This window comes from Ascidiella aspersa, chromosome 4, assembly GCF_963924565.1.
Source record: "Ascidiella aspersa chromosome 4, kaAscAspe10.2, whole genome shotgun sequence".
Taxonomy (NCBI): Eukaryota; Metazoa; Chordata; class Ascidiacea; order Phlebobranchia; family Ascidiidae; genus Ascidiella; species Ascidiella aspersa.
The window spans coordinates 12,425,589-12,452,669 of NC_139450.1; the positions used below are offsets into that span (position 1 = coordinate 12,425,589).

General features: G+C 36.1%; 2 protein-coding genes across 2 annotated transcripts; one reads left to right on the forward strand and one right to left on the reverse strand.

The window, feature by feature from the left end:
• Positions 1 to 10,532: 10,532 nt before the first annotated feature.
• LOC146147925 (copine-8-like) lies at positions 10,533 to 26,124 on the forward strand. The gene is made up of 16 exons (XM_083387418.1): positions 10,533 to 10,745; positions 13,183 to 13,223; positions 13,402 to 13,448; positions 13,716 to 13,819; positions 13,897 to 13,936; positions 14,092 to 14,168; positions 14,288 to 14,455; positions 15,020 to 15,166; positions 15,380 to 15,455; positions 16,174 to 16,289; positions 16,645 to 16,765; positions 18,019 to 18,126; positions 21,335 to 21,462; positions 22,687 to 22,847; positions 24,023 to 24,096; positions 24,611 to 26,124. Exons 1-16 carry the CDS (start codon positions 10,639 to 10,641, stop codon positions 24,821 to 24,823), a joined length of 1,728 nt encoding a protein of 575 aa, XP_083243544.1. The 5' UTR covers positions 10,533 to 10,638; the 3' UTR covers positions 24,824 to 26,124.
• Positions 18,505 to 19,471, reverse strand: LOC146147926 (uncharacterized). The gene has a single exon (XM_083387419.1). The coding sequence runs from the start codon at positions 19,383 to 19,385 to the stop codon at positions 18,585 to 18,587; it is 801 nt and encodes a 266-aa protein (XP_083243545.1). The 5' UTR covers positions 19,386 to 19,471; the 3' UTR covers positions 18,505 to 18,584.
• Positions 26,125 to 27,081: the final 957 nt, after the last annotated feature.

Here is a 27,081-nt window from a genome sequence, read left to right on the forward strand (position 1 = left end):
CATTTTGAAAGATATTGGAACCCAGCCGATTTCCACGTTGATAAGGTCAATTTCATAAAGTCGAACATTTTAATGTGGGGTAGCCTATTCGTCCGGCTACTTTCATTTATGCAATTCCAAAACTTTTTTGATAGGGAAATCGGCCTGTTTCAATAACTGCCATACCTCGTTTCGTTTGAGCATATTTTCAGATTTAAAACTTATAGACAGTTTGGCCTTTCAGTGCACTCTCTGCGGTCGTACTCGCCTTCTCCATATAGATGTGCACTCCATGAGTGTTTGTAGTGAATAAAATTAAACGAATTTATTCATGAAGTATGCACTAGAAACAGTGGTTCCCAATATATTCGCTTTCGCGACCAACTTTTCAGGTTTCGAAAACCTATGCCCCTTATTTTTTTAAATCTTGTATTACACATAACCATATACAATTCGGAAAAATGTTCACATCTTTTGACAGATTGTTTTAAAATTAGGTAAAATGTCCGGCTTTACCAAAGTAGAAAATTAATTTTGCGCTTGTTACGTAATATTGGAAAATTGACACCACGACCGGTAAGTTTGTAAAGCAACTTGTATTATCTCGCTTTCCCAGAATTGGTCGAGTAAGAAAAAATGTTGTTACAGAAAAAAAATCCATTTTGTATAAATATCGTTACGGTACATAAAGTTTTAGACTGTAATAAATCGGGTCCTCTATTATTGTATATAACCGTTCCTATACTTATATGTTAGACAACACTATTATACTTTTGTGTGCTATGTCATTGATGCAATCGTGACGTCATAAACGCAACTGGTTCACTCAAACAAATTTACAATTTAGTTTTTAAACTAGCGGTTGTTCTTGCTCTTTGTACTGGTAATTTTCTGTTTATGTTGTTTGTTATTTGTCAAATATGCGTTTAGCAAATAGCACGCGGCCCCCCAGCTCGGAAACCACTGTACTAGAACGTTTTTTGTGCCAACAAGTGTACGCGTAACCTCGTATACACAGTCTACAGATCACAGAGTTAGTGTTTTTTCACACCAATATCAGGAATGCAACCAATCTCGTGTGCAATATGAATAAAAATTATTTTTTCGAACTAATTGGAAATATTCTAATCGACAAAAAACTAAAAATAAAATTTAAAAATGTACAATTTAAGTACACTTAGTACAGGTTATTTAACAAATGCTCACATTTACTGTTTTGCGATGAAGCATCCACCTTCAAACAGTGCCACAAGCACCATTACAGTGACCATCAACCTAATGATGCTCAAGGTCCAGATTGGTCTGCAGTTCTTCCAATAAGAACGTGGCCAGAAAATAAGCACAATTCTGCAACGCCTTGAAATAATCCCCAGGCTTCTTCGGTTTACAATTGATGCCACAAAATCCCATTGTAGGAAGAAAACATTTTCGAGTCGATACGAATGGAACACATGTTTTCGTTTTTGCTGTTGATATCTGCCGTTTCCGAAAAATCACATTAAACAAATGACTAAAAATGTAAAAAAACTTTGCTCTGTCAAAATCCATTGTTTCGGGTCGCTTGTGATGTAACAAAAACGTTTTATAACCAGACTGAATTTACCTAACTTTTTGGAAATTTGCAAAATACTAATGTGAAACACAATGGTAAAATAATAGTTCAACATAATCAAATTAAAATAAGAACAACATCATTGGTATTGCGCGTTAAGTAACTAAAAAACTGCAACCTCATTGGAGGATTTACGCCATAATTCAGAATCTTCCGGCAACTAAATATCAAAAAAATGTTTAAATTTAAAACTTTAAATTGACAGGCTAATGACTGAGTCTCTGGTCATCACAGTATAAATGCAAGATTAAAAATTTGCTGTATTTATTTATTTATTACTTAAATTTTGTTCTATGATTGCTATTGTTTATGGATCGGTTTCACTTTATTATATTTTTCTGCTGTTCATTTTGCTTTTATGCTGTCTCATGCCTTACATCAAAATTACACATTTTTAGCCTAACAGAAGAAATGATTCGTGATTTTACCATTTGCGAGCGCTTTATCGACTAATTTTTAATAGTTTTTGGTTTTGGGAATAATTTGCTACTTTCAACTGCCGATTTGGGCCATGATTAACAAGAACAATATGGTATAGTTCAGGGTAGTCCAAAGTTCGCAGCATCACGGGCAACAATATATTACGCGTAGTGTTAGCAGGCTTCAAACCAGGGATGCCGACTCGGGTCTCGGGACAAGTCTAACGTGTGCTTGCGCAGTAGCAAGTTCGGAACCGATGAGGCCGCACACTGTAAATCTTTAAGGTGGAATTGTGGAATATTTATTACCTTCTGATTGAATTACTGTGTAATATTATTAATATGTATAGTATAGCCCAGGGATCGGCAACCTTTTGTACTCAATGTGCCAGTTTATGAATACTGTCAAAATATCAACAACTCGCGTGCCAAGCATTTTTCTATATTTAGTTTTGCACTGGCAACCAAGGCTACAGTTTCTGCCTTATCAGTTTCGAAATTTTGTCGTGCGCATGCGCACACGCTGGATTCAAGTCCAGAGTCCGACTCTGCCGCTTTGTGATCTGACATCTAATTTACTTATCTTATTTGGAATATACTTCAATGTTTTTCAGCCGATACCTACAAATGTTAGCTATAAGTTTCGCTTTTTGTTGACTCTATGTTACGTCACAATGCTGTAAATTACGGAGCTGGCGAAGTTCTAAATTTAATGAACAAGCAGGAAGCAGCCTTAAACGTCTTGCAGTTTGCAAGTAAGATATAAAATTGCAATATATTTGACGGACAGGGAAAGTTGACGCAGACCGGCGGTTGAGAACCACTGATGTAGAATGCCCTGCATTAACCCAGTGAATGTCACGCCACTTTTGGGGCATTGTGACGTTTACGAACGGTTAGTCGTAAACAACAAGTTTAACGCACACGAAAAATAATGTTAAATACAGCAGTTAAGGCACATATTCGTGACACGAACTGGAAATGTGATCAACCATTTAGTTAACGCTAGTGTTAGTGATGTAATAATAATGTTAATAATGAGGAAGTGATGTAATGGTTGTACTTTCGTAAGGTGATATAACATGAGCGCTGAATCAATTGGCGTGCCATGAAATGCCACTTGTGTGGTTGCCGACCCCTGGTATAGCCTATATATAGCAGCTTTATTTTATGAAGTAACAAACACGCATAGACGTCAAAACTAGTCGTCTTATAAAAGCCTCAAAATAGATGGATTATTTTACTCTAAAACCAGGGGGTCGGGCCAACCTACGGGCCCGCGGGACGGATCTTGCCCGACCATGAAAATCATCCGGTCCGTGACCTGTTTTACAAGCTGGACACAAGGTCATCCCCATTTCAACTAAGTATGTTTAAAATACTTAAAAGCCACAAGTTTTATAAAAAAAATTTATTACGGCCCAAGACCAGGAAAAGGTTGCTTTAAAAAATAAAGCTATGCTGGCAGCAGTGGCGATATCATTAGATTATAGCTTTACAGTTATTTTACAAAGATAACTTTGGTTTGTCTTAAGTTGTTGCGAAAAAAAAAAACATAAAACGACTATACGACGCTTTTCAGTCGATAGCTAGATAAAATGCCCTGCTCTAACGCAGTACACATCACGCCAATTTTATGGCATTGTGACGTAATACGAACGGTGTTAGTCGTAACATCAAAAGTAAGAACTTGTGTTTTTGATCCGGCCCGCGGGCCGTAGGTTGCCCGACCCCTGGTTTAGAGTAAAATATCCATCATGTTTATTTTGAGGCTTTTATAAGACGACTAGTTTTGACGTCTATGCGTGTTTGTTACTTCATAAAATAAAGCTGCTATATATAGGCTATACCAGGGGTCGGCAACCCCACAAGTGGCACGCGAGATGATTTTTCATGGCACGCCAATTCATTCAGCGCTCATGTTATATCACCTTACGAAAGTACAACCATTTAATCACTTCCTCATTATTAACATTATTATTACATCATTAACACTAGCGTTAACTAAATGATTGATCACATTTCCCGTTCGTGTCACGAATATGTACCTTAACTGCTGTATTTAACATTATTTTTCGTGTGCGTTAAACTTGTTGTTTACGACTAACCGTTCGTAAACGTCACAATGCCCCAAAAGTGGCGTGACATTCACTGGGTTAATGCAGGGCATTCTACATCAATGGTTCTCAACCGCCGGTCTGCGTCAACTTTCCCTGACCGTCAAATATATTACAATTTTATATCTTACTTGCAAAATAAAAGACGTTTAAGGCTGCTTCCTGCTTGTTCATTAAATTTAGAACTTCGCCAGTTCCGTAATTTACAGCATTGTGACGTAACATAGAGTTAATGGTCTACTTTGGACTTTATTGTACGTCACAATGCTGCAAGTGTTGTGCCAAACTGTTTGAAATTAGGCTACAGGTCGTTTAAGTCTTAAAGTTTAAGACTACTTGTACGTGAAAAACTTCAATCGAACCACGTAAAACACGTATGATATCAAAAATACTGCAGCAAATTGCTCATTACATTGGTTTCAGTTATTTGCTTTTAAGTTGCATGCTTCTGTCGTTACTACATTTTGGGTTGATTTTAATTTTTGAAGGTCCACCGGTCCGCAAAATTTGTTTTGAAGTTTTACCGGTCCGTATGCTAAAAAGGTTGAGAACCACTGTTCTACATTAAAAGCAAGCACGTGTGTTTTTTTGCGACTGAGAAACCAACAAAAAGCGAAACTTATAGCTAACATTTGTAGGTATCGGCTGAAAAACATTGAAGTATATTCCAAATAAGATAAGTAAATTAGATGTCAGATCACAAAGCGGCAGAGTCGGACTCTGGACTTGAATCCAGCGTGTGCGCATGCGCACGACAAAATTTCGAAACTGATAAGGCAGAAACTTAAGCCTTGGTTGCCAGTGCAAAACTAAATATAGAAAAATGCTTGGCACGCGAGTTGTTGATATTTTGACAGTATTCTTAAACTGGCACATTGAGTACAAACGGTTGCCGATCCCTGGGCTATACTAAACATATTAATAATATTACACAGTAATTCAATCAGAAGGTAATAAATATTCCACAATTCCACCTTAAAGATTTACAGTGTGCGGCCTCATCGGTTCCGAACTTGCTACTGCGCAAGCACACGTTAGACTTGTTCCGAGACCCGAGTCGGCATCCCTGGTTTGAAGCCTGCTAACACTACGCGTAATATATTGTTGCCCGTGATGCTGCGAACTTTGGACTACCCTGAACTATACCATATTGTTCTTGTTAATCATGGCCCAAATCGGCAGTTGAAAGTAGCAAATTATTCCCAAAACCAAAAACTATTAATAATTAGTCGATAAAGCGCTCGCAAATGGTAAAATCACGAATCATTTCTTCTGTTAGGCTAAAAATGTGTAATTTTGATGTAAGGCATGAGACAGCATAAAAGCAAAATGAACAGCAGAAATATATAATAAAGTGAAACCGATCCATAAACAATAGCAATCATAGAACAAAATTTAAGTAATAAATAAATAAATACAGCAAATTTTTAATCTTGCATTTATACTGTGATGACCAGAGACTCAGTCATTAGCCTGTCAATTTAAAGTTTTAAATTTAAACATTTTTTTGATATTTAGTTGCCGGAAGATTCTGAATTATGGCGTAAATCCTCCAATGAGGTTGCAGTTTTTTAGTTACTTAACGCGCAATACCAATGATGTTATTCTTATTTTAATTTGATTATGTTGAACTATTATTTAACCATTGTGTTTCACATTAGTATTTTGCAAATTTCCAAAAAGTTAGGTAAATTCAGTCTGGTTATAAAACGTTTTTGTTACATCACAAGCGACCCGAAACAATGGATTTTGACAGAGCAAAGTTTTCTTACATTTTTAGTCATTTGTTTAATGTGATTTTTCGGAAACGGCAGATATCAACAGCAAAAACGAAAACATGTGTTCCATTCGTATCGACTCGGCCACGTTCTTATTGGAAGAACTGCAGACCAATCTGGACCTTGAGCATCATTAGGTTGATGGTCACTGTAATGGTGCTTGTGGCACTGTTTGAAGGTGGATGCTTCATCGCAAAACAGTAAATGTGAGCATATGTTAAATAACCTGTACTAAGTGTACTTAAATTGTACATTTTTAAATTTTCTTTTTAGTTTTTTGTCGATTAGAATATTTCCAATTAGTTCGAAAAAATAATCTTTATTCATATTGCACACGAGATTGGTTGCATTCCTGATATTGGTGTGAAAAACCACTAACTCTGTTATCTGTAGACTGTGTATACGCGATTACGCGTACACTTTTTGGCACAAGAAACGTTCTAGTACAGTGGTTTCCCAGCTGGGGGGCCGCGTGCTATTTGCTAAACGCATATTTGACAAATAACAAACAACATAAACAGAAAATTACCAGTACAAAGAGCAAGAACAACCGCTAGTTTAAAAACTAAATTGTAAATTTGTTTGAGTGAACCAGTTGCGTTTATGACGTCACGATTGCATCAATGACATAGCACACAAAAGTCTAATAGTGTTGTCTAACATATAAGTATAGGAACGGTTATATACAATAATAGAGGACCCGATTTATGACAGTCTAAAACTTTAAGTACCGTAACGATATTTATACAAAATGGATTTTTTTTCTGTAACAACATTTTTTCTTACTCGACCAATTCTGGGAAAGCGAGATAATACAAGTTGCTTTACAAACTTACCGGTCGTGGTGTCAATTTTCCAATATTACGTAACAAGCGCAAAATTAATTTTCTACTTTGGTAAATCCGGACATTTTACCTAATTTTAAAACAATCTGTCAAAAGATGTGAACATTTTTCCGAATTGTATATGGTTATGTGTAATACAAGATTTAAAAAAATAAGGGGCATAGGTTTTCGAAACCTGAAAAGTTGGTCGCGAAAGCGAATATATTGGGAACCACTGTTTCTAGAGCATACTTCAGATCCAGAAGCAATACTTACGATGTTAAAACATAAAACACTTCCTACAGACAATGGGTTAAATATATCGCAAGTATGGTGAGCCGTAATATATCAGTCATGCATTTTTTTATATTTTATACTTGTTTTTAAATAAAACTTATTGTAAATTGTGCATGTTTGAGCAGAATGATTACCCGTGGTGACTCCACGGCATATTTTGCTTGCTGTTGCAGCATTTAGCTAGAACCAGTGACAGAGAAATGCAAGCACAGCATTTACAGATGCCGTTTTATAGGCCGGTTTTGCAGTACCATGTAACATTTATATTTTAATTGGTTACCTAAGCATTACATTGCGGCTCATATGCAACAGGTTTAACCCGTTCGATAGGGTTACGTAAGAGCAAGCCTTAAGGAGTTATTCGTCCTTTGTTTTGAGTCTATTTCAGGTAGTCGAACCGTTTGACTGGTCCGGTATAGGTTCATTTTGGATTCAAGGTTTTTCGGATCCGCTTTAGTTCTGGTTTCGGTTCTGTTTAGAAGATTCGGTTCAGCTTCGGTTCGACTAAATGTAGCCTACGGTATTTCAAAACCGGTTTATGAAGTTTCGGTACGGATAAAAATGTGAGACGCGCCTAAAATATTGATTAAATAATGTAGGCCTAGATAATAATTATTGAATGGTAAGTCGTATTTAAAGTTTCGTGGCGTATTAAAAAACGAACATCAGTTCATTATTGATATATATATAAAATAAAAAAATCAACGTTTTATTTATTGAATATTTATATGTTTTTTTATGAAATTTCGAACATAGCACAACTCGACGGTAAAATGCTTGTGTGGCGTCATGCGGGAGTGAACCGTTTTTGTCAGGTTCGGTTCAGGTCCAGGTTCTATCAAAATATTCGGTTGAGTTCCGGTTGGGCTCGTTAAAAACGTAGCCAGCCGAAATTTTTTTTGGGGGGGCAAAAAGTTTGAACTTTTTTGTTTAGTTTTTGTCGTTGTATTAACTGCCGTAACGAACACAAATGACAGTGTTAGCAAACCGTTTCGAGCAGCAACTGGCTGAGTGTTAACGCAATACTAAAAAATATTGAAGGAGCAAAACCTGTCCAAAAGTAGTAATTCTTCATTACTGTATAGCAACGGTGTCCAACCTGCGGCCGTCGATGAATAATTGTGCGGCCGTTAACACGTATTTTATAAGCAGGTGTTGGCGGCCGTGACCGTACTGGCATGCGTTAATGGTTGATATGCTAAATGCAGATTATAATCTTTTACGACTTTGGGGAGTGCAGTTAAATCAGTGAGCTAAGCTCTTTCGCTACATTCTTAGTGAACAGATTTCTTATGTGCGCTAAAAAACTTGATTTCATTGATTGATTGATGCACAAAGAAATCAGTGTATGACAGGGGTAGGCAACCTACGGCCCGCGGACCGGATCGGCTTGCCAATGTAATTTATCCGACCCGCGGCCCCTTTGAAACTATAGACACGAGTCCATTACAAATACTTTTTGACTATTTTAACTAGGCAAGGGCGTAAAGTTTTTTGCGCTTCGCGCGAATGATATTTGTTCGTCCGGTTCGTTTACGTTTTGAGGCTGTCTTTTGAACTTGATCAGCGCTTCTTTACCGTTGAACAGTGGAAGGCTGACAAGTGGGTTGCGGACAAACGGAAATCGTATTCAAAAATATCGGGCATATATTTTTAATTTGTTTTTAATTTTGGGCAATGTAATAAAAACTAAAAATTTAAAACAAATGCCAGTATAAAAAAAAATAGGCCAGTCAGACATTCGTGTACCATTGGTGGTCATTAGATTGGCTAAGAGCATTAGAGCAGGGGTGGATCCAGACGGGGCACCTGGCCATGCCCCTAAAAATATTATTTTGACAAATTTCAATGCAAACGCTATTTTTCGCGCTTTGCGCGAACTTCTTCTTTCTGTCTTTATTGTATTTTAGTCCTTTGAAGCAAATCCGTTAATATCAAAAGTGCTATTTATATCATGGCATATTGGGCCGCATTACTAATAAAATCCAATTCTTACATAAATGCTTGTGTTTATAACAATATGCGATTATTTTATGTGCCTCAGCCCATTTTGATTGAATTAATTAAAAGTTTTGCCAAATCTAATCGTAATAAACGCATTTTCTTCGCGCTTCACGCGATCAATCTGCATTTAGGTTCCATATTTTACCACGAGTTCGTTAGACAACAAAACGTATTTTTAAGATTAATTATGCTATGACGTCACGATTTGACAACTTTTTGAGTCATCCCTAAAACATTTAACTTGCGGCCGTGAGGAAAATAAGACTGTCAATGCGGCCGTCAAAGATGAAAGGTTGGACACCCCTGCTGTATAGCAAACGTAATGTTAACTACATCGTTTGTGACGTAACAGTTCATGGCAATTTAAGGTGTGGCATGCATGTGATAGACTGTTGTTGTACTGCTCATAAATGCTAAAAAACAAATTACTAAGAGTAAAATATATATAATTTTTTTGGGGGGGCCATGGCCACTCAGCCTCCCCTGGCTACGCCTGTGTGCCGTGGCAATGTTTCGGGGTTATTTTTGTTTTGCCGGAGCTATTTTCAAACTGTTCCATGACGTCATTGTAAATTCCCCAGTGCACTGAATCATGACGAAAACAAAAACATTGCTCATAAACACATGACCGACGTTTACGATAAACACAATTGAATAACCTACTCATTAATGTATTCAACCAACTTCAGGTCATTTTGGTACTTCAGGGTATTTAATTTACCAAAACGTATATAAGGGAATGTACGTGTTCTGTAAGAAAGGTGTTGCATAGTTATGATAACCAAATACGTTCAAGATTTATCCTTGATTCCTTAATACTATCGTAATACTACCGTACTCGAAATATTGCCTTATTTCTCTCAAAGTCAAATGCTTTTAAAGAATTAGTTGTATTATTAAACAATATTAAAAAAAAGTGACAATATAAGAATCACAATTAATTTTTAAATTTGCAAAACATTTTTATTTACAGAAATTAAAACTTTCGGCGAGTGTATAGATTTGAGAATCTTACCATGCTTTTATATAGTTATTAATACGGCTAAGTTTTGGGTGATTCAAGTTTTATTATATTGATTAACCCAGTTTGCAATTTCGGCGCTGGTCTAGAATCCTTAAACAGTTCTAAAATCAACACACAAAATTTGAGTTGGGGTGCGGGTTAGCGTTTGGGTGTGGGTGGGTCAAGTATTATTATATTCTTTGTTTAATAATAATACTTGACCCACCTTAACCCAAACGCTAACCCGCACCCTAACCCAAATGGTGTTTCGTTGTGGTAGGATTCTAGACCAGCGCCGCAATTTCAACTTTAATGTACCTAAAAAAATGTGGCATGATTCTAGACCAGCGCCAAAATTCCTTTTGAATAAAGGAATCTTGGTGAATGCCATATAGAAATTGTTAAAACTATGTTTTTTAGCATTGAATCAATAAACAAGTTATTGCGCAACATATAAACTGTAATTGGTATAACAGTTGACTGAATTGGGCATTAATATTAAATATAGTTGTCGCTTAAAACTAAATAACTTTTATGTTTACAGAAACTATTATATTATTCTGTTGATTTGAGCTATCTAACTGAAAAAAAAGCTGACCAATCTTATGGCTGGATATGGTGGAGATGTATCTGCTGCACCTCCAACGTTTAGTGGAGCACAAGGTTTTAACACACAGCCTGTTATGTCAATTGAATTGACAGTATCATGCAGGTATTTATGAACAAATCATACCCTTAGAGCAGTGGTTCCCAACCTGGACATTTTTGTTGATGGGATTTACCTTAGTGGACCAGTTGTGTTTGTGACTTCACCATTAGTATTGGTTTCAATCAATGACTGTTCAAAACACAGTTCCAGTCGAATGAACTTGTCTATTATAAATAGGGACGTATTTCCACAACATTTTTTTTCTTTGAAATTTGTCTATAAATATTAAAATTTAGCCTAATTGTACATGCTTGTAATCTGGTTTATGTGTAATACATCAAAATTTGGGGGTCTTGTAAATATTTTAAAACTAAAAAGGGAGTCACCACAACAAAAAGCTTCGGAACCACTGTCTTAGAGGTACAAACATCTTAGTAATAGTAGTATGTTATAACTATTATTATTTCAAATAACTTTTGTTCATATAAAATGGAAAATATAGTACTGTCATAACAGATTTTGCTTTTCAAATTATAGCAATTGAATGTCTATTACATTTTTGTTTATTTTATTAAAAATTTAAAATGCTAAAATATTATTATATATTGAATATATATATTTTGTATTTTTGTTGATTTTAGTGTTCATTTAAAATGAAGTTGGGCATTTGCCTGGCTTAAAAGTTTTAAGATTCTGATATTAATTATATATTAAATAAGTTATGCTTAATGAGAGGCCTGCTTTGTTAGAAAAAATAAGTTTAGGCATGGTCTTAAATGTGTTTTTTTAAATATATATAAAGTATGATTTGGTGCCACTTAGCTTTCTATATATACTTTACCTTTTTAGTGTAAACATAGTTTTATAGGACTGTAGCGCAAACAATTTATAAAATTAGACCCTAAGAATACCGCAATTTATTTTTGCCAGCTGTTTCACTAAGCCACACCCATCAAATTTTTTTTTGTTAACCCTTAATATGGTAAATAATAAGTTTATTTTGTTCTTTGCATTATTATCTTGCAGATAAGTATACCAAAATGTATGTCTTAGTACACCAAAATGTACTGTTTTACAAATCTTGCTACACATTGGATATTTGTATTGTTATAAAGCTTGGGGTAATTTATAGCCATTAGCCATACAACAAACTTAAAACCATACAACAGAACTACCTTTTCTAATGTCTTTAGTTCAAACAAACTTTGCCAAGTTTTACAGTCCTAACTGTAGTTTGTAGCTTTATAAATAAGGAAAGTACATTCATGTATTTTATTGTTTTTTAAACTTTCTTTATCATATTAAGTTTAACTAGACACTGTAAGAAGTCTACAAGAATACATCAAAAGTTAAAATGCACATTTTTGTGCAATGCTGTTATTTATATAGAGTTATATAATTTGCTAATCTTTTAATCCTATAAAACTTTTTAAAAGCTTAACATCAAAATCAGTCAATAATTAATTTTTGTGTGAGATTTATCTCATGAACTTAGTAATACGAAAAAAGTTAATAAAAAGTGGATTAATGGTCTAGTATAGTCTTCAAAACAACACTTCCTAAAACTTTATTATATCTTTTTCTGACCAGAAACTGTCAACAGCACAGTTGTCCACAACCCTTTGCAAGCATATTGTCCATACCGTCCACGTAGTTTGATAACCAAAAGTTATGTCTACTCTTCATACTTTTTTTAATTTGATTATACTTTTTGCTATGAATGTCACTAGGGAAGTCGGGAATTATTTGTCCACCAAGAGTGTAAATTTGTTGTCACTTGTGAGATGCCGCCCAACTGTCAGATCCTGTTGCCATGTTACTAAATTTCAACAAATGAACTTCTGTGAAAATTGATGTTCGTAGTCTCCTAACCACAGCACAAACAAAACCCATAATTGCCCATAGGAATTTTGTTTTGCTGGTATCCCAGTCAGGTGTTTTAATGCTTCATTAACATTTAATAGACCGGTCACTAGAAAGTTATTGTCCCTTCAAGCAAGATTTATTATGTTATGCCTTTATTAGCACAAAAACACCTTAGTCTGTGGGTAGTGGGTTTATTTGCTATTTTATCCTGTGTTGTACGTTTAAGCTTCAATATATTAAATTTATAGTCATTATGAACGGTTGTGCTTAAAATTTATTATTAGTTTGCCACTTTAATATGTTTTGGCCTTGTTTATTACACAAATTGTTTAAAAAAAAACACTCACATTACTGAAAAGTTGTTGCAAAAATAGCTTTCTGAAAAGGTAGAACTTATTAACAAAAAAAAGTATATATATAATGTATAAAATAAGAGGCGAAGATCCTTTTCAACCTTGCTGTGCAACCACTCCAGCCTCAATGATGGAATTGGCAGTATTTTGCAGGTTTATTTTACAGAGCAGCAATTTGTGTTTGGTTTATGCAATTTTACATAAAGATGCCAAATTGCTTGAATAGTGGTAGTCTGTACAGTTGTTGGCCAGTAATGTTAAAATACTGTTTTTTATTGCAGGAATTTAATTGATGCAGATGTGTTCTCAAAATCTGATCCAAGTAAGTTGTAATAATTGGCTTTTGTCTGTTTTGTGCTTTAACATTACTTATATTTTCAAGATTTATTTATCAAATTCCAAGTTAAAAATGTTGTTTATATCCGTGAATGTTTTAATTCCAAGCTCAAATATTTATTGCAAATACTTTTTCTTTATACACACTATTTGCTTATTTCTAGTGGTGGTTATGTACACACAGGGGATTGGCTCAAAAGAATGGAGAGAAGTAAGTAATGCGAGTAATGTAAACAAATTACAATTTATATTTAGCGTTATAACTTTCTTAAAAGATTATGGTGAAGAGTAAACCTTTTAGTTAATATTGTATGATTATAATAAAAAAATCTGATTGGTTGATTACATTAAAAAAAATTTACTAAACTGGTTTGCTTTTAGATTAAATTAAATTTTAATTAAGTAAATTTATTTTTTGTAGTTTGGTTTACGTTTAGAATAACCTATATTTTATTTTACAATTTTATTTTTTTTTTAGTTTGGTCGAACTGAAATTATCTGGAACAATTTAAATCCTGATTTTGTGAAAAAGTTTTTGATTGACTACTTTTTTGAAGAGCGACAAGCAATGCGGTTTGATGTGTAAGTTATTTTTTTAATTTTGGCTTTAGCTTTGTATAATATATAGAACAATATTTTTTAAAATGGCATTTCTTTAGGTTTGATGTTGACTCTAAAAGCCCTGACCTAACAAAACATGTAAGTCTTTATACTACACTATAAAATGGATTGGACCAACTATACATTATAATAACCAAAAAGTTGCCTCAATATTAAAATTTAATTTTAAAACTACATAAACATTTATTATTAGGTAAAAAACTTATGTTTTAATTTTTTTTGTCTATTTTAAGGACTTTCTCGGCCAGTGTTTTTGCACACTTGGTGAAGTAGTTGGCAGTCCGGGCAGCAAATTTCAATCACCATTAAAGTAAGTTAAAAAAAATACAAGAGACGTTTTTTTAAGGAAATAAAATATCCTGAAGAATAGCTAGTCTTTAACCTATTGATGTATTTTTTTATGTGGTTAATTTTAAATGTGTGATCTAGGGGCACAGGAACTCCTAACAGGGGTCGACTGGTGGTTACCGCCGAGGAGGTAGATTCGTCAAAAGACGTCATTTACATGCAGTTCAACGGACGCAAGTTGGACAAAAAAGATTTGTTCGGAAAGTCGGACCCGTTTATGGTTTTCTGCCGCTGCAACGAAGACAATAGGTGACCAAAACGACCTTCATTTTCTATCATATAGCCTAAGCCTAAAAATGTAGGTTAAAGCTACAATGGTTTGTTTATTTACACTCGTTAAAAGTCACGTTATTTCGATTGCGAAATCACCTGGTCGAATTGCGGCCAACGCCATCAGTGTGGTTCGTTACACGAAACGCCCTGGGATATTGAGCTGTGGCGCCGAACGTTGTGGTGATAACTGTTAAGATGTTTATCCTTTCTACGTGCATTTTAGTGGGTAACGCCTACCAATCAAACCATTACACACTTGCCATACAGGTGTGTAGCTAGAGTTTTCTTAGAATTTTTCCTGCTCATTTTGGCGAATACCATCTTTGTAAGGATAACTTTTTGTAAAAAGGTTAAAAAAATAACGCTAACACAGTCTTTTTAGGTGTTAAATATTTAGAACAATGATAACTTGGTTTTCTAAATATATTATGTAAACTTGTAGAGTTGTTTGATTCCACGTCCCGATATTTTTGCTTGTTTTGGTTTGTATTTTTATGGTCATTAATTACCGTTTTAACTGTCTTGGGCTTTCATTTTCAGTTTCACCGTTTGCTACAAAACAGAGGTGATCAAGAACACTCTAAACCCGAACTGGAAGTTAATAGAGGCCCCTGTGAGAACAATCTGCAACGGGGATTACGACCGAACTATAAAAGTCGAAGTCTACGACTGGGACCGAGACGGCGGGTAAAAAACGAAAATATTTTTTTGTTGTGCTAATGCCTGGTTTCGCAATTAGGCACAAGATTCATAATAATTGATTTTGGAAACAGACAGTACAAACAAAATGCACTAGATTTAAATCGTTTTGTTTTCTGTCAAAATTAATTTGTTAAAGTTACTTTTTTCTTGTCGATGCAAGAAATATTTTATTGTCATTTTACACATCCCTTTTTTCAGCCACGACTTAATTGGAATCTTTACGACCACCGTCCGCAAACTACGCCAGGGTCCAGGGCCCGATAATGTTTATGAGGTAATAAATTTATTATTAAGATTGCGTTAAATAGACATGATTTGCCGAAATATTTCATTTTTGTTGATATAGGGCTATATTTATCATTAACACATTGGGTTACAAGTTGGTACCTATTTTCTAGGCCGCAAATATACCGGTACCTGTAAAATCAAGTCCGTTCTATAACAGTGCTAGGGAGATAAAAAAGTATGTAGCTGTTTCCAATGTGCCTTTATTTAAAAAAAATGTATTTTGAAACCACTGTTGTTTTATTTCGTTTAATCCTACTACCTACTTGAATATATGGACGGTGCAGTATTAACTTGCCTTCTCATGACTGCTTAAGCCAGTCAAGACAGTTAGTTCTCCGCCTGCTAAGTTCGACTTCGCTGTCGTTGCTTCGAAGAGCGTAATACAATCAAATCGAATATATTGATTACCAATGACATCAACTTTAAGCAACATTTCAATCAACGGCTTTACTTGTGATCCTGAAGCTAATATTATAATGTGTTGACAAGAGCGGCTGCTTACCGTTTTCACGTGACTTGTTTACTACATTAGTTGACTAAGGGGTTATCAGGAAAATTTTCACATATATTTTATTTATTATATTTATTTTTTTATATAGGAAAATTTAGTACTAATATTAGATATATGCCATTAATGCTTTACTTTACATTTTTATCTTGTACGATCAAAACTGCTGCGAAACTTTGCTTTTCTGTTTTTTTAGTGCATACACCCGAAAAAGAAGCAGAAAAAGAAAAAGTACAAGCACTCCGGCATCATAAACCTCATCAGCTGCAAGATCAAAAAGCAGTTCACGTTCCTAGATTACATCAAGGGAGGGTAAGTGCCTGTTATTTATCTTGATGGCATATATTCGTTGGATTTATCTCGCCAAAGCGGCTATTTTGGGAAGAATTTGCATGACTTTTATCATGATCACCCTACACGAATAAATCGGGCGCGTTTATTTATTGCGTTGTTGCTTAAAATGACACCACGCTGATATGTATTTGATCATGGTGGTCATGCACTTGCAGTGACGTGATTGCAATCACGCATTAGTGATGTTCGTAGAAAAACCAATGCGTTTTAGTCACTCATAACTCAACAAATTAGTTCGATTGGATGCTTGTACTCGATTTGTTTTGTGGGTTGTAGCTCCTTTGTAAACATAATCACACATTTTTTTCAACAGAACGGAACTCAATTTCGTGGTGGCCATCGACTTTACTGCGTCTAACGGCAACCCCCTTCAGCCCAACTCTCTACATTATATCAACCCTCACCAGCCAAACCAGTACGCACTTGCGATACAGGTGTGTATCTAGGATTTCGTTAGTTTTTCTCGCTTATTTTGGCGAATTCCATATTTGAAATAATGATAAACAGAGGCAAAATAAAGCTTAGACAGTCTTTTTGAGTATTGCGGTTTAGGGATATTGATATTTTTGTTGTCTCAATATAATTATATATATGTAAACTTGTCAGTAAATTTTTCATCGGGGTTGTCTAGAAAAAAAATCATTTACCATCGGGGTTGTTAAGAAAAGCGTATTTTTGGTTGCTACAAAATGCAGATTCTTTTTTTATTGCGCGATATTTTTTATGTAGTCACTCAATGCGTTTTGTTTCCTGAAATTCCCCCAAAATACCAAAGGGTAAATCCGCTTTCTGTCTAGCTTGAATGAATAACGAAGAAATATGTTATTTATGGCTGCGAGATCGAAAATCGTTATCGCTAAATGTGATACGATGATCTACAGATGTAAAAATGAAGCTACATTTTAACCTGTTGATAAAGATGATTGGTTTCGTACCTGCACGACTGGCGTCTGCCTAGTAGCAAAATTTAAACTGCGCAGGATTTAACTAATCTATAGCGTTTTGTGGATGTTTTTCGCCACTTGTTATAAAACTAACTATTTCGAATTAAGATTTCTTGAGCTAGACCAAAACGATAAGAAAAAATTTACTGTATTTCTATTCGTATAAAACACGCTATACGTATTAATGAAAACGACATGTGTTGTTTGTGGTGACGGTTTGACCAAAAGTACTCGCATCTATTTTAGTGAACTTTAAAACCATGACGGGTGTTCGATATAATGCATCGCTGGATATAGGCATGTTTTAAATTTGAGTAATTGAAAGTTTTGAGTAAATAAAAACTGCATAATTTACAACGCCGCTGGGCTGGGGCTTTGTGCGAAGGCAAATTTACCCTTCTGGGCCTGTGAACAAGTTGTTTAAATATCAAATAAAAATACAGCCTGTGGAACATAATGTCTGGGAGTTGTAGTTAGGTCTAGAATGACCTTTAAGGCCAACAAATATGCATTCAAATAACGTTATCATTTCTTGGTGAAAATGAGTTAAGAAACTTTCGATCGTTTAAATATGCTATACCTTTTTCTGGACTCACCAAATATTATTAAAAAACACAGCCGTAATCGATCGATCACGAAAAACGAATGATAATTAAAAGTGTCGTTGTGATCACTGATCACGTTCAAACACCTGCAAACGTGATCATAATCACGTAATGTCTCATCTCTATTTACACCCGCAGGCGGTCGGCGAGATCATCCAGGATTATGACACCGATAAACTCTTTCCAACCTACGGCTTCGGCGCGCGACTGCCACCTGATGGACGGGTTTCGCACCAATTCGCCTTGGTATGTGCAAAATGTCCTTCCTTGCTAACATTAGCTTTTATTATCGCCAGCAAATCCTGTTACATCAGACTCAATCGTTAGACCGTACCCGCTTAATGGTATCACTATATATACAATACATCCAGTTACTTTTCATTATTACTACGCCTATTGGGGTTTTGAAATAAACAAAATACATATACAATAGAATAAACCACACAGTGCTGGGCTGAAGATATATTTTCTAGGAAATACGCAGATTTATTGAGAACAACACGTATTTTCTATGGAGCAGCGTTTATTATTTAATATTCAAATGCGCCCGTTGATTTATCGTTGTTCCAAACCGTCTTTAACGAGTATGTCAACAGGCGATATGTTCTTGTTTTTTGCGTCTAAACACACGATCCCCATCAATTCCTAATGCGACGAATTCCCTTCGGAGCCAACAAAACGCAATTTAGTTCCAAAGCGGCAACTCACGCGTAGAAAAATTGCGCCGGCATCGGAATTGGCGTGAGCGGCCCCGGTCGAAAACCGCCGGTGTTCTCGCTGTACTTGAGTCCTGATCGCGAGCCCTGCATCCACGACGCCACCTGAATCGCGACCCCCATGGTTCCGACCACGGTCAGGACGATCCCTAGCACGAAGAGGGGCGTGGCGGGCACGTTGGCGCCGAAAATTCCTAATATTAGCAGGCCAATGCCCATGGCCATGATCGCGGCGCTTGCGATTCGCGCCAGAAAACGTCCCAGCTTACGCGCCACGTTCTCGGCCTTGTCCTGGATCCGTCGCAGCTTTACCGCTAGCTTGTGTTGCTTGGCCGCCTTCTTTCGCATCCGCCTTTCGCGTTTCAGCGCCTTTTCGACACGCTTCCGACGCACGCGCAAAATTTCCGCCGCCTCGTCCGCGTTCAGCGCTTTCGACTTCGCCTTGCCGTGTTTTTTCGTTTTTCGCTTTTTTTTCTTCTTTCCTTTATCGTCATCCCCGGGGTGGGCGCTCTTTTTTTCAACGATTGACTCGCCACGACCAAGATCCTGGTCATTGTCCTGGTCCTGGCTGTGCGTATCCTCAGCTACGTCCGCTGTGTTGTCGAACGTTCGCCGCTTGGCGTGATACGGTCGAGCCATGAACTTGATGATCCGCTCTTCTTCCCTCTTGGCCCTGGCCACCTCTATGCTGCGGATCGTTCTGCTGTACCTCTCCTGCGCCGCGTTGGCGGTGCATGTGATGTCGTGGACGCAAATGCCGCCGAACTTCGGGAAGTCTGTCGTCGTCATTATTACGATTGGTGAGAAACAACTGAGAAATCGAGATGCAACAACACAAAAATTATAAACTTGAAAGGTGCTCCAGAACTACCAGATTCCAGTCGTACTTATGATTAGTACTCGCAAGAACAAATATTTGCTATGATATCAACAGCATAGAAATTGACAATAAGTCGAAATCTTGCTAAAGGCATTCTACGTTATATATTAACCTATATCATACTTTTGTATAGCTATTTTACTCTTTGAAAAATAGTCTAAAAGAAGATGGACAACACACCGTTATAAAACTTCATGCCTAAATTTATTACAGAACTTCGTTATGTTAACTGAAATCTTTCCCTGATATATTACGAAGTATACTTTGAGTCTCAGCCGAACTGAGAATTATTTCTTATCTACATGTAACCTTCCTCACAGGCCCAGGTAAATATCGTCTGTGCGTTTGCCCGTTGCTTTTCTGTTTATGTTCTGCCTGTGTGACGCGTCATTCTGTCATAACCCTCGCTCTTTTTCCCGACAACTGAAAGGCTATGTTGTGACCGAAGCGCCGAACCGGCGTGTCAAAATTGTTGTTGGACTAAAACTAAGTTGTTCGTTTAAGATAAAGCTGTTGTTTTTGTTGGATTTTTCTACATCAACCCAGTACATAAATATATAATAATTTATACGTTTGAACTGTGAATGTTTCTCATATCCAATGTTGAACGATATTGCTCAAGCGTAATAGTTTTATAAAATGATTAGTTTAAACAAATATTTTTGCTGCATATTACGAAAACCAAATCTTGCAAATGACACTATTATTGAACTTGAAACATTTTCTAATCGCCTTAAAAGTCCGCAGAGGACGGTGCATCTGTCCTTAAACTCCAGCAGCGCCTCTTTTACTTTTGTGTCGGCGTGTTGACGCCGTTTTGCAGCGGCCCGTGCAATAAACACGCGGATGGTCGAGCATGCATTATTCACGTGTGACGGGGAAGCTTCCGCGTGGGCCGCTAATTCCCCGGTTTGTCACCGAAATATCGCGCGCCGAAATCCCGCCGCTTTGCTCGCCTTCGCTAATCGTTTTACGCGACGCTTTAACGATGTGTTGTCATCTAGGTAAGTGGGAGGCCATTGCGGGCGCAGATGCCCCGGTTAAAACGCGTGTGGGAAAATCGCTTGCTTCGGAATTACTTAGAAGTAAAAGCGTTTTATGGGTTAACAACGTTCTCGACGTATCTGCCTTTACCTGATTCTGCTCCTTTTAAAAAAATATTTGAAAACGTTTTTACAAAATATTTAAAGATTTAAACAAAAAATAGTATCGTTTTGAATTTTATAAGTCTTATATGAGTTAAGGTGTTGTTCTACAGACTATAAGTAAAACCGAGTATTCGATGCCATGACTTGCAGTGTTTTGCCACGTTTTTTGCTTGCGGCACCGTACAGAAATTATAAATAGTTCGCGGAACCCTTGCCCGTATTTTTGCTGAATGGTTAACTGTAACGTTACAATAAACGAGATTGAAACAGCACATTAACTGTGCAACAAGGTTAAAAAACCTTTTTAATTTTTGCCACTTTTATCGTACACAAAAAAGTCCGTCAAGAAGCTTACCAATAGAGAAAAAAATGGAATCCTAAATAATTTGAAATGTCTCTCGGCAGCCTTGAGCGTTGAAAATGGCTCCTCAGAGTGCCGTGGCACCCCCGTTGAGAACCACTGGCCTAATGTATTGACAACAACAAGCTCTGTTTTAGATTAATGTCACGCAAATGAACTAAATAAGGTAGAAGCTTTTTCATTTTTAACAAATATTTTGCTGAGGGCTTGATAGTTATTTTTTATGTTAAACAAAATGTTTAAAAAATAAAAAAATGCGCTAGTACTGCGGCCTGTTTCGTTTTTTTGACAACGATGTTACATTGTATTTTTGGTATAGTGTTTTTATATATTTTTTTGCCGCTTCCAGAACTTCAACCCGACCAATCCCGATTGCTACGGCATCCAAGGAATAATGCAGGCTTACCAGTCCAGTATACGATCTGTTCAACTCTACGGACCAACCAATTTCTCGCCTATTATCAACAATGTTGCAAGGTTGGAGCAATTTTGGCTTGCTTTAATTGTTTTGTAAAAACGTGAAACTCATGATATTTAAGCATTCCTGTGTCTCCGACTTTTCAGTGGCACCGAAATAAGCTTGCTACTTGTACGCATCATAAACGAGTATTAATTTAGATGTTTTTGATTGATTATTTTAACTGTTTTTTGAAATGATTTTCTTGTTTTTAGCCCATGTTGCATTCCCCTTAAAAATACCATTAGTCATATGTAACATTATCGTGTTTAAACTAAGGCGTCGTGGAAACATTTTTTTTTTACTGTACGTGTATAACAATGACCGTCTTGGTTTACACTTGTTATCTCGGTTTTCGCTGGAATAGCTGTCAGGCGTTCGTCTGAATGAATGACTCACTAGATAGAAGCTACCCATAAATAATTTGCAGACAACGTGTTCTTTCGTGGATGTTTAGCGCTCAGCGTATATGTTTTTTTACTTCAGTACAACCAAATATGATACTAAATTATTGCTCGGTAAATTTATTCGATTGGTTAGGTCAGAGGTTCTTAAATCTGTGCGTCGTTTTAAAGGGAGTCGCACAAAGATTTTGTATCTAAACTCAATTAAAGTGGTGAATGCTTACAGATAATATCATTACCTGGCATGTGCATTTAAACAAATCGTTACTTAAACTTAGGCAACTGATTGTAATTTTTGGAAGCAAACAAATAAATCGATAGGCTTCGGTGTAATATTTAAATAAAAATAGCAAAATTCCCATTGTTCGTTGCGCAAGATTAACAAACTTTTCCAAAGACAAAACGTTTGAGAATCACTAAGTTAGGTCCACTGTTTCTTTCACAGCCCGCCAGAAAAGGATATCATCATATAACATGTTGAAAGATTTATTTGATTTATAAAATATTTCCTTAGAAAATTTTACATGGTTTTTGCCCGTAGTTATTGTTTATCACTATTTACATCACAAGCTATTGTAATTAATCTTTTAATGAATCTTTTAAATCACTAAAACCTGATTCGAATTTATAGTTTACATAAATTATCATATCCAGATGTTTGACTTTAAAAAACCAAATTTGCCAACAGTATTTTGTTTTTGTCACACCCTGTCTTTTCGAACTTTGAACCTTAATGTAGATTTCATTTCTGACTCACGTTAGGCCGCACCCCTTTTTTGCACTATATATTTTTTTGTATACCATTAAGCCAAATTAAGTTGGCCTGTATTTTGTGCCCAGAATGGCGGCGCAGTGCACGGATGCCTCGCAGTACTTTATCCTGCTCATGATCACGGACGGAGTGATCTCGGACATGGGATCCACCAAGGAAGCGATCGTCCAAGCCGCCCGCCTTCCCATGTCGATTATCATCGTCGGAGTAGGGCCTGCAGAGTTCGATGGTGGGTACATTTCACCGCTGAAAGTAGATTAATTGCCTAAAGCAGTGATTTCACTGTGTGCCGCGGCACACTAGTGTGCCTTGAGAGATTGTCAAGTGTGCCGCGATTTTTTTTTAATTTTGGAAAAAAGAGTATTGGTATTACCAATAGGCATATACGCAAGCATTTTGGACTTAAACACGAATTTTCCATTAAAAATTAATAATATTGAGACATTTACATGAAGTTTTGTCGTGTGTTAAGGGCGATTGTAAAATTACTCTATTGTTGTTCTGTAAAAAGTGTGCCGCGACCCAAAAAAGTTAGGGAACCACTGGCCTACAGGAACGATGTTAATGTTTCCTACCACAACGCATGGAATTTTTTTTACCATTGACGTCATAAAATTACCTTAAAAACAGGAAACAGAAAGAAAGCTGAGTTTATCATTCGATCTCGTTCGCAAATATGCAACTGAAATTAGTCTAATTATATTTCAGGTCGCGACAAATCAATTGGCAACAAAATAATTTACAAGCAAAGCGTAAAAATTTTTTTTTGCCTGAATGGCGTACTGACAATTACCGGGACGATGTACCGAAAAGTTTCGGCTACTTTCTCTCCTCAAAATACTTAACAGGTCTAAATCTCAATTCGACATTTATTTATACATTTATCACATAAACTTGCTTACGTATACTCATTCTGTTAAAAATGTCTGTATTAACAACCGTATGTCTTAGATGTGCAATCATAAATGACGCTTAGCTTTAAACTGAAATACTATTTAACTATCAACTATGTTGTAGGCTTCTAATTCTGAGAAAACAATTATTTCACGGTTAATACGTGTAGAGAGTACATAGTTTTCTTAGGCTAAACAAATTAAATAATGTAATTGAATAAATGTTAAATAAAGTCGTTCGCTCCACGTTTAAAGTGTCATAATTGTAAAAATATATACTTGAGAAATAAAATTAGACAAACTAAGAACGCAACTTGAAAAATAGCACGTTTAAAAATAAGCACATTAGTTTTATGAGACACTTTACTTTAAAACTAGCACAAATCTTAGAAATAGACACGGAATGGTCACTATGGCAATTGATATTTTATTTATATTTAGTTATCCTTTACTTATTGGCGATTTGTTAAAAAAATGGTTTCGAATGGAACACAACGATGTTTCTTTGCAGCAATGGAGGAACTTGATGGTGATTCTGTTCGCGTTTCCTATCGAGGGGTGGCGGCAGAGAGGGATATCGTGCAGGTATGTGTTTTGATAAACGACTGAGGAAAAAATAGCAAAGTCGTAACATCGAAAGCTTTCGACAGACTAACCAAATCAGTTGATTAATGATGCAAGTAAGGGAGGATAGAAAACCAACTTGCCTGCACTGAGGTTCGAACTCACGACATTCGACCATACAATGATTCGGAGGAAGTCGCGAAACAACCACGATACCTTTGCTTGTTGTTATCATAAGCGTCTTGTCTAAACAAGTAAGAAAAGTCTAACAGAGATGCAACGCTATGAATTTTATTTGCAAGAAACTACATATTTTGACCTAACAAATGTCATTTTTGTTAGATTAGTACAAACTTTGTTTAAACGGTTTTATTATATAACCCAGTAATCGATGACTACTGATAAACACTCGCAGAACAAAGTGGTGTTATATTAAGGCTTTAAGAAAATGTCACATTTTAAGCACAAAGGCTTGTAAAACACCTAAATTTCCCTGCCAGTTCTAATTGGTAACATCAACCTGTCTATTTTTCAGTTCGTTCCTTTTCGGGATTACGTGGCGCGAGGTGGCAGCCAGGTGCTCAGCCAAGCGCGACTGGCCAAGGACGTCCTGGCCGAGATTCCGGACCAGCTGGTGGGCTACATGAAGTCGCGACAACTTCGACCCGGCACCCCTCCCCCTGCTTATGGAACCGGGTCGACCCCCACACCTGGTGGCATCGTGCAACCCTCTGCACCCATTTACTGAAGTTAGGGCGCTTTGTTGATGGTCTTTGTCATACTTGGTCGCTTGTTGGCCCGTGAAGAACTGTTTATTTTGGACCGTAAATCATCTAAATCTGAGCTTCCCAACCTTGCAGTGTCCAAACTTGAATTTTATCAAAACGCCGCGTTTCAGGGTTTACAATTAAAAACAGTTCAAGTAAAATATAGAGTTTGTTGCAATTCTGCTATCGCTCTATGTCACCGGTAAAGCAATATTTAATAACGTACTTTATTATGGTGCTGATTTGGGGATACTTTACCTTATTTAAATTTGTTTAATGATGTAAATTTCGAGTGTTGTACATTGTACAAAACAGCTTCGGCAATGCTGTTCTATTGACATTACAATTGTGCCTGGCGAGCCGTTATTACACCAAACTAGGCGTACACATTCTTGTATAGATTGTACATTTTGAAGAACAAGTTTAAAAGAAACTGGAAGATTTAACATAAAATTTGTCTTGAAAAATGTTATTTCTCGCTTAAATACATCGCTTACTGACACCCTTGTTTACGTGTATGTACAGACATGCAAAAGAAACTGCTGTTTGTCAAGTTTTTTTCGCATTTTATGTTGGGTTATGCACACTCGGTATTGCGCAGGACATTATATTTTGCCCCTAATATTTCACATTTCCATATTTTTAGCCAGTATCATTGTTTACGAAGTTTAATGTTTTTCTCTGGTTCAACAGTTTCATTTTGTTTTATTATTTTGTTTCTCTTCCATATGTTTCGCTTTTTATACTTTTATTTTGCAGTGTGGTTTGTGACATAATTATTTTATTACGATCATTTTGTTGCATCTTAACACGTTGGTCGACAACTGAACAATTATGACATTCAGCGAAATGCTCCGTATTTTAATTTTACGCGATCTTGTTCATATACTAAAAACAGTTTCATTTTTATACATGTTGTTCCGTTTTTTTGTTGCGCAACATTTTATATACAATTAAATCTAATGGTAAATGTTTTGGATTTTGGTACATATTTTAAAATTAATTTTCACAAAGAGCAATATATTTTTTCTCTAATTGGACTGCCTAATATGTTTTAAGCCACCGCAACTCGCTGTTTTCGTTCATATTATCCTAACCTCAATGCAAGTTTTTATGTTTAACCTGCCTGGTATGTTTTAATAGAGTACTTTCGCCTAACCGTAATTTATTTTTTTGTCTTCCACCTACAGCCTAATATTTTTCAATGGTTTCCTTGGTTTCTCTTTTTTCTCATGCTATGCTTTTAACTGTTGTCGCGAATTACAGATGCGAACTTATTGTAGACATGTTTATCCTTACATAGAACTATTTTTACTGGTTTAGTCACCAGTACCCCAACTTATTTGACTGAGTGTAATTTCTACAGGACGCACATATTTTGATAGTCATTTTATAAAATCTTTTTTAACTAGGGCGAGCGCTAGCAATTTTTCAACTGAAATTTCTGCCTCCTTTAACGAATATTAGAAAATTGAATTTCCGTTAGCCATTTCACAATAAAGGCAAGTCGCATGGACTACTGACCGTCCAGCGCTCCTGATGAAAATATATTTAGAAAAAATATGGTTTAGCGAAGGAAACGAATCGAATTTGTTTTTGCGCCAAAATACAAAAAAGCAAAGCTTATTAAACGTTCAGCGTGAATACAAAAAAATACATAAGTAATCATAATATACGTGTACAACTGTGATCGGCTCCTTCAGGAGATGTTTTTGTGGAAAATAAACTTGAAAACAGATTGTGTGTTCGAGCAAAATGTGCCATCCATTAAACAAATAAACGCAATATACACTTTTGAAGCCTTCTAAAAAAACGATAAATATTATGTAACTAAAAATTAGATTTTCTTTTATTCAGTAATATTTTGAGGTCGTTTGCCTGCACTACGTAGAAGAAGAAAATTGACTTTTCACATTTTTGTGGTGTTCACTAGTGTGATTGTAGCACAAAAATATATGGAGTTGGGGCAGTGGTGAAAGTCAGCCAGAATGGTCCCGAACGGCGTTCAGGTAAAATAATTGCAGCCGGATCAAACTTATTTTCAAATTTACTGTCGATGTAAATCAGATTTACTGTCGATGTAAATACTTTTATTAGTAGATTTTAACCAAACTTTGTGAAAAGTTAATAATCCACGCACGTCTTTTGGTTTTATTTTTGGTGACTGATCCCCAAAAATCTCTTTGCTGATATATAGCAATGATGAAATTTTCAGAAAGTTCAATAAATTTCAGTTTTT